General features: G+C 41.6%; 1 protein-coding gene across 1 annotated transcript; it reads right to left on the bottom strand.

Moving 5' to 3' along the window:
- Positions 1-1,169: 1,169 nt before the first annotated feature.
- Positions 1,170-6,552, bottom strand: LOC309505849 (uncharacterized protein; the record flags this gene model as incomplete). Its single annotated transcript, XM_082179313.1, has 2 exons — positions 6,543-6,552; positions 1,170-6,353 (listed from the first exon to the last, which is right to left on the bottom strand). The coding sequence occupies exon 2, from the start codon at positions 6,192-6,194 to the stop codon at positions 1,170-1,172; it is 5,025 nt and encodes a 1,674-aa protein (XP_082035439.1). The 5' UTR covers positions 6,195-6,353; positions 6,543-6,552.
- Between the last annotated feature and the right edge of the window lie 2,503 nt (positions 6,553-9,055).

The raw sequence follows: 9,055 nt of genomic DNA, 5'->3' as shown, positions 1-9,055 counted from the left end.
GAATTATCAGAATCAGTCAATTCAGGAAGAACAATCAGACGGCTGACTGGACGAATTAAATATTTCCCTTTGCTGAAGATCTCAGCAACTCTCACTCTTCCATCAGAACTTGGTAAAATCTTACTGACAGTCCCTATAGGCCAGTGTCCCCGAGGAAGCTGAGGTTCCACAATCATGACGATGGCAGAAGGAGCAATAGGATTACCATCAAGTTCCCACTTTTGACGAGTCTGAAGACTTGGAAGATAATCTCGAACAAAACTGACCCAGAATCGATCCGCAAGAACTTGGCTGTGTCTCCACTTTCTACGGGTAAGTAGTTTTGAATCTGCATACATCACTTGAGGAAGAGATGCATCTCGCCGCCCCGTCAGTAGGATATTTGGTGTGATTGGATCAGGGTCTGAAAGATTTGAAGATACATAGCCGAGAGGTTTTGAGTTTAACAACTCCTCAATTTCAACGAGCACTGTATACAAAACTTCCTCTGAGACTACTTGTACTCCCAGAACTACTCGTAATGCCGTCTTAACAGACCGTATCTCTCTCTCCCAAGTACCTCCAAAATGGGGAGAATATGGCAGATTGAATGAGAACTTAATTTGCTGTTGGGCAAGTATCTCTTGGAAAGAGGGACTAAGCTGCGAAAATGCCTCCCGGAGTTCTCTTTCTCCTCCCTTGAAATTAGTTCCTTGATCAGATAATATTTCATAGGGCCTACCTCTACGGGCTACAAATCTTCGAAGGGCCAAGAGGAAACTGTCAGTATCCATACCAGAGAGGAGTTCTAAATGAAGACACCGTGTCGTCTGGCATTTGAATATAATGCCCGACCTCTTCTCATGTCGGCGACCTACTTTGATGGTTAAAGGCCCAAAGCAATCCATACCCGTCGACCAAAAGGGGGGCTTATACAGGCGAAGTCTGGAAACCGGTAGATCAGCCATTCTAGGAACTGAAGGCACACCTTTCCACTTCCTACATTCAAGACATGATCTCTGGATCTTCTTTATTAATTGTCGCCCTCTCAGAACCCAGTATTTTCGACGAAGCTGAGCGAACACTCTTTGTGGTCCTGGATGGCACAGAGTGGAGTCATAATCAGCAACCAAAAGTTCGGTAACATGATTCTCTGGATCTTGAAGCTATTAATCCAATTGTTTTAGATCCTAATCCTCACTCTGACGAAGTCGTCCACCCACTCTTATCAGCTCTGTAACGGGATCATACTCTGGTGCCAAACCAACTAAACGGCTGTATGAGGGAGCTCCATGACCATCTTTAAGCAGTTTATATTCTTCAGGGAAATCTTCCATCTGGGCTTGACGCAAAAGACATAATTCTGCTTGTGTTTGAGAAGGTTTAGTCTCAGCTCTTAAGTCCATAGAGAGGTTCTCAACAGGTGCTGCAATCAACTCTGACCAGGTATTGAATTGAGATGCATCATACTTTAGAGAGTTTACTGATGCTTGATTAAGTCCACAAAACAAAGGTTTTCTCAACTCTGTCCCAACCTCCTCTGTTCTTAAGGCTGGAGATTTTGGCCATTGCTGATGGGGCAAATATAGAAAGGGAGGTCCTTGAAAACAAGAACTGGTTGCGGACAATTGATCAAGTCTCTTGCCTCGAGTGATGTCATCTGCTGGATTACTTACAGTGTCAACATATCTCCACTGATCCGGTCTAGTATACTCAAGAATCTCCGTAATGCGATTTGCCACGAAGATCTTGTACCGGCAGGATTCAGACTGGATCCAGGTCAACACAGTTGTGGAATCAGACCAAAGTGTCACCCTTTCAACATCCAAGGTGAGTTCCTTTTGCAACAGGTTTGCCAGCTGAGCCCCGGTCAGAGCAGCACACAGTTCCAAACGAGGAATAGAAATGGTCTTCTTCGGTGCTACTCTTGAACGAGCCATAACCAGAGATATAGAAATCTCACCGTTTCCGTTTACAAGACGCAAATAGGCAACTGAACCATAGGCCTTTTCGGATGCGTCGCAGAATATGTGAAGCTCTCTGATGACTGGATCTTCCCAGTTCGTTCTTGGACCATACCATCGAGGTACTTGGAGCTTGACCAAATCTGGCAACTCTCCTTCCCATGCCTTCCAAGCTGCCTTGATCTCCTCCGGGATATCTGGATTATCCCATCCTCTGTTAGGTTTCATCCATAATTGTTGCAGAAGAACTTTAGCACGTGTCGTGAATGGAATGATAAAACCCAGAGGGTCATACTGACAAGCAAGTATACGATATACAACTCGCAAAGTTAGGACAGTATACTCCACTAGACGGTGCTTGTAGCTCAAAGTATCCTGCAAGCAATACCAACTTAATCCAAGAGTTCCCTCGCATGGATCTGTGCAGTCATGACTTAACCACAGGTCAGTATCTACTGAACGAGCTTCGGCTGGTAAGTGGTCAGTCACAGAGACATGGTTACTGGCCCACTGTCGAATCTCAAAACCTCCTTCAGCCAAGGAAGAACGCAATTTCATAAGCATCTCCTTGGCCTCTTTAGTAGTTGGAAAACTTTGTAGGCAATTATCCACATAAAAGGAATGCAAGACAGAAGACTGCACATCTTGAAATTCGACAGGAAGGTTTTGAACACATTTCTGAAGAGCATATATGGCACAACAAGGACTACACGTAGCACCAAAAGGCAAAACCTGCCATTCATAGACATCGACTGGATCATTTCTTCTCATATTTCGCCACAAGAAGCGTAGCAAAGGAGAATCAGAAGCCAGGAGACAAACTTGATGGAACATTGATCTAATGTCTCCACTTATCGCAACTTGATGTTCTCTAAACCGAAGTAAAACTCCAATCAAGGTAGGGCCTAGAACCGGTCCAGGTAACAAATAGGCATTCAAACTCTCTCCGTGATACTGATAGGAACAATTAAATACCACACGATGCTTGCCATTATGTTCCACAAGATGGTGGGGAATATACCAAGATTCGTCACTGAGATTAATCTCATTTAACTTCAGTTTCTTAACACATCCAGCTTCAATGAGTTTCTGAATCTCTTTCTCATAAATAGCTGCTTGATCTGGATCCTTAGCTAGCTGTCTCTCCATTCGACGCAAAGCCGGCATTACTGCCTCTTGAGATGCTTTAAGGACTGGTGCATTCTCAACTCGAAGTAAAGGAGTCACATATCTTTTGATTCCGTTGATTTCTTCAAGCTTTGTTTTCTCGTCTAGACACACGAGAGCTTTCTTATCTTGTTTAGACCGCAGAGCATGCTTTGGAGTCTGAGAGAAAGGAATTACATCAACTTGCCATAACTTCTCCACATCTTTATACAACTGATCCATGGAGAGAGATGCCTGGAAGAAACACTGAGCCGTGGAATTAGTCTTCTCACCCAAGGAAGTAGGTCCATGTAATGCCCATCCCAGTCGAGTATGCAAAGCAGCTGGACTTCCAGGAGGACCAAAACGTACTCGCTCTTTGGAGCAAAGAAGGTGAGGATGATCAGCTCCCACTAGTAACAAAGGTTTAACTCTCTGAAACTCCTCCAGAGGGAGGCCTCTTAGATGTTGGTAGCGTCTCTGTAGGACTTGCACAGGATAAGTCTGTTCAGGTAAGTCAATCATTTGAGCAGTAAATGCACCTTGTATCTGGTATTTACTTTGCTTGTGAGAAGCTGGAGATATGGTGAAGGAAACCGTTGCACCTTCAATTTTCTCGGTGTCTTGCCGAATGGTTCGAAGAACCAATGATTCTGCCGCCCCATGAAGACCTAAACTCTCTGCTGCAGAAGACATGAGCATAGTTCTCTCAGAACCGTCATCTAGGATGGCATACGTCTCCAGAGTCTTTCCTTTGTGGCTCAGAACTACCTTCACAATTTTCAGAAGAACAGAGTTCGGACCACTTGATCGGCTCAAATAAAATATCCTAGAATCTGGTTTGCGAACATTTACTTCATGCAGTACTCCTAAGTGACGATCTTGACACAATGGACATTTTCCTCTTAAGTCACACTTAGATGATCTATGGGCCCAACCACATCTCCAACAACGATTATTGTCAACAATCCATTTCCGTTTGGCTGCCGTATCGAAGCTTTGAAATTCAGGACAATGACTGAGATGATGATCATTACTGCCACAGCTTGCACATGATGGTTTAAGGCCCTCCTTCTTGCCGTGTCGCTGAATTTCGTAGTTTGCAGTTTCAGTGTTCTTTCTTTGAGTGGAATTAACTCCCTGACTTATGCCATGAAGAAAAGTAGCTGTGTGATATTGGGACTTGGTAGGCCTTGCTTCCCTTACCTGGTACTTTATACTTTTAGATTGTTCAAACACTTGGGTAGCTAGATTCTGACAATCTGCTTCCTCTTCCAACCAAACTGAAAAATTCACCAAGTTATAGGACTGGTCTGGTCGGGTGGTTTTGGCATATCTTGCAAAACTAGCAACCTGATGTGCGGGAAGTTTACTGAGTAACTGATGGACATGTGATGCACAAGATAATTCCTTCGCTCCTTCTTCATGATCCCAGGATTGAAGCATTCCCACAAGAGCTTGGACTCGTACAGCAAAGTCGCCGAATCCAACAGAATCTCCTGAACGTACAGCGGGTAAGTTCTTAATTGTAGCAATCTCTCGCAGAACCAACTGGTGGGGTTGCCCATATCTTTTCTGAAGAGCTTTTAAGGCAGTAGTATAAGGCTGGGAATGATGGGCATAAGCCAAGGCCAGAAGTCGAGCTGCCTCCAACTTCAAATGATCAAGAAGAATATGATACTTGTATTGCTCAGTTTCCTCTGAGGGTAACAAATTCTTTAAAGCCATATTCAGCATGGCAAACTCTTGGGGGTCATCACTCTTCAAATATGGAAATGAAAGTCTTTCAATACGGGCTGACCTGGAAGGATGTAGAGCTGGCATACTTGTGTGGGGCACATTCACGGGTGAATGAATAGACATATGCTGGTTAGGTACCATCATTTGCATTCCAATTGGGGAAAGTGCAGTTATTTGATTCACATCTCTTTGCTGCCCCTGAGGTGCTGATGCAGTGGTTATAACTCTGGGTATCAAAGGATTCTGATAGGACATGATGGAAGGATTATCTTGCTGCGGTACAGTTCTAGTTGTCTGCTGTTCTAAAGAAGTTTGATGTGAATGACCAAGAGAAGCATAAGTAAATCCAGCAGATAAATCTCTAGGAGGCAACGTTGCAACCCTTGAAGGAACTGGTGGAATATTTTGGATATGAGATGGATAGAATACTGGATAAGGAAAATCAGGTAGATATGGAGGCCTTAACAATCCTCCATTTGGAGGGAAGGTTGGCCAACTTGGAGGCATCCACGGAAGACCAGGCATACAAAATGCATTTCCTTGCATTTGATCAGGCGGCCAAAGGCTTTGATCCCTTCCTACTTGTTGATCACTGGGATAAAAACTGGGATTCATTTGATGATGACTGACTGAAGATGAAAGACCATTACGTTGTTGCTGAGTTAAGCCTTCACCCATTACATTGGGATGCATTAAAGGTTGTGACCTGAGGTTATCTGGGAGAGGAACTGAGAGCCTAACAGGTGGACATGGATCAGAAAGCTGCTGGTGTTGTCTCTCTGATGGCCCTCTAGTGGTGGCTGCTGAGGAAGTAGGCATTGAAGAGGTAGGTGGCACATACTGAGATGAGGGCAAAGTATTTTGTCTCTGAACTTTTGGTGGTGTAGAAAGCACATTATCCTGCTTGGTTTGATGTCGTCGCATACATTCACTCAACTCATCCACAATAGAATCTCTGGCGTTCATCTCATCTTGCTGGTTTGCTTGTATGGGGATATGAACAGGGGATGCTTGAATAGAACTGCATTCAGAACCAGTAGAAAATGAAGAATTTCTTTTCCTTTGCATATCCTTCATCATGTGTCCCACATCCAACAACATTCCTTTCATTTGTTTAATATCCTCAGACAAAGACTTCACCTCATTTTGAGTAGCAGTAATGGAAGCTCCTTGTGATGCAACCAAATGGCTCAAATCTTCTGGCTGGTGTGACAATTGTCCAACTGGATGCATTGAAGGATTTAACGGAGTCATCATATAATCTTTGTGCCATCTTGGAGGTTTTACAATCCTTGATGAACGTTTAGGTTTCACACAGTCATCCTCAGTCTCCATTCCAGTAGCCTCTCCGGCTCGAAGGACCATGTAGAAATTTAGCAGAAATTCTAGGCTGATTTGGCTGTTGCTACTGGAATGGTGGGTCCATTAAAACTCATTCAGTCATCAAGTACTTTTCCCAGTTTATTTGTGGTGACATATAGGAGTAGACATTTCACAGACGGTAGTGATGGTAATTGTTGGTTTCTAAAACCCATAAACAAAACCATTAATAAATACAAACACACTTGCAAATCTTAAATCATACATCTGAAATCAGCTTTAACAATCAAATGAGTATAACATTAAAGAGCTACTAAACATAACTAGAATTCAATATATCATATAAAACACATAATCCTTTAAACTAAACAAACAATCAAAAAGGAAACTTACATGGTCAACAATTCCACACAAGCCATGTCTGAACAACAGCTTTTGGTTCAAACAAGAGGAGACTGAAACATAATTAGTAAGGGGCCACAGGTGCTCTTTATCAAGACTCAGTCAGCCAATCAGATCACAGCAGGATTTTCTACAGTACATGATTCAAGTTTGTCTGAATTTCTTTGTTATGATTATTATTATTTATTTAGTATATTCCCTTTTCATATTTGATCCATGTATTTTTGTCTTTTTCCTGATTTCAAACTAAAATGAATAAATACAATAAACATCAACTAATTTTTACAAACTATTCCATGGATGGAATTCAGAATAAATTCAAAGAATGTGTTTCCATTTCATATAGACAGAAGGACTCGGAAGAGGGACAGGGACACGTCGGTTGAGAGGATGCTGCTTCAGACATTGCAGACACCAGCCCCAGCCGCAGCTCCATCCACAGAGGATGAGCTTTTCTTCCAAAGCCTGCTTCCTTCCTTACAACGGTTGCCTCAACAACAAAAATAATTTGTTAAATTTCAGATTCATAAATTGATTTATGAATCAAACACCGTGACACTGAATCTGGAGCCAGTATAAGGTTGGTAACCATTGCAAGGAAGGAAGTAGGCTTTGTCTGTTTTTTTATACAGTACGTTTAAATAATTTGCTCACCTCAAAAATGAAATTTCCTGCTAATTTTCTCACCCTAATGCCATCCAAGATGTTCATGTGTTTCTTTCTTCAGTGGAAAAGAAATTAATTTTTTTTTTTGAGAAATCAATTCGAGAAATTAATAAAGAGGATCAAAGCTTAAAAATTATTTTCCACTGAGGAAAGAAAGACATGAACATCTTGGATGGCATTGGGGTGAGCAAATTATCAGGAAATTTCATTTTTTAGGTGAACTAATGCTTTAAGTTGCACATACAGTTTATATTTTTTTTGTTTTTCTATTCTCGAATGTTCACTAATAGGTTTTTAAAGTGTTAAAGTAATTTGTTTATTTTAATTTGAACTGTTTGTTTGTTTTTGTTTTACCTATATATATATATATATATATATATATATATATATATATATATATAATGGTAACAAATATGTGCCTTTCTATAAGCATGACTCAAGTGTGACTACAAGTATGTTGGAGTAATTCATTTATTTATATCATTTTTGTGTGTATTTTTTTATCATCACATATGTGCACAAATCAGTTTAAGTATTAAAGCAGTTTGTTTGAGAATGAACTGATTGATTTTGTTTTTATTTAATAAAAATATATTTAATATATAAATAAATTTAATAATAAATTTAATAACAATATATAGACACAGTGTAAAGTGCTTGTGCACTAGACAGCATCTTGCCATGCAACAGTTCCCTCTGCAGAGAAGTAGGATGTGAAGACCTCCCTGACCCTGACAGCCTCTCTAGCGGAATTGTTTGCAGAAAGTCTTCCCAGACCTGGCAGCGGCTCCACCTCACCAACTGGGATGATCCTCCTCTCCTCAGGTGTCTGGGATGTCCTGCGCAGAAAATTATGGAGAACGCAGGTGGCTTTGATGCACATCTCAGCAACATCCTGGTGGACCTCAATGGCCCGCCTGTACATTCTCCACTGGGATGAAAGGATCCCAAAGGCATTTTCAACCACCAATCTAGCCCGGGACAGACGATAGTTGTACACTCTACGCTCTCTTGGAAGGATGCGCCCGGGTAAGGGTCTCATGAGGTTTTTCCGTAGTGGAAAAGCCTCATCAGCGACAAACACATGTGGCTGGGGTCCTCGGTGGTCAGCTCCTGGTAGTGGCAGGTCAGCAGGGAGTTGGAGGGTACCTGATTGTAGTGCTTTACCAAAAGTGGAGTTGGCAAGTATTCCACCATCGCTGGTTCTTCCGTAGCCCCCGACATCAATTACCCTGAAACAATATTGGGCATCCACAACTGCCAACAGAACTAAGGAATATGTTCCCTTGTAATTAAAAAACTGGGATCCTGAGTTGGGAGGTGCTTTGAGGACAACATGTTTACCATCAAGTGCACCACAGCAGAGGGGAAAATTCCACCTCTCTTCAAACTTTACTGCAATTGACCTCCACTCTTCTGTGGTGGGCACAGGCATGAAATCTTCTACAAGACTGTCCCATATTGCAGCGGCAACATCAGGGACAATCATGGACACTGTAGAGACCCCAACACGGAAGCTGTTGGCAATTGTCCTAAATGAGTCACCTGTGGCAAGGTATCTGTAGCATAGAAAACATGTAAAATCAGTTTTGGTGCAGATTAAATTTTTTATATGTTTTGGGTTGTTAGTATTTATTACTATTTTTAATTATGTTACCTTAATGTTTTTTTTAATATAAAGTATTTAAAATAGGCTACATTTATGTAGCCTATATTTGGAGCAATAAATGTAGGCCTATTTTAAGTAGATGTTGGTAGGCTATATATTTTTTAATAGGTAGGCTATATTGAGAAGCTACAGTGCTGATCGATCCAAACTCCGTTCAGAAAATCTTTTT

Source organism: Leuciscus leuciscus (assembly GCF_965113295.1).
Source record: "Leuciscus leuciscus genome assembly, chromosome: 9".
Lineage (NCBI taxonomy): Eukaryota > Metazoa > Chordata > Actinopteri > Cypriniformes > Leuciscidae > Leuciscus > Leuciscus leuciscus.
Note: the sequence above shows the minus strand (reverse complement) of the source record. Positions and strands in the feature narration are given on the sequence as shown.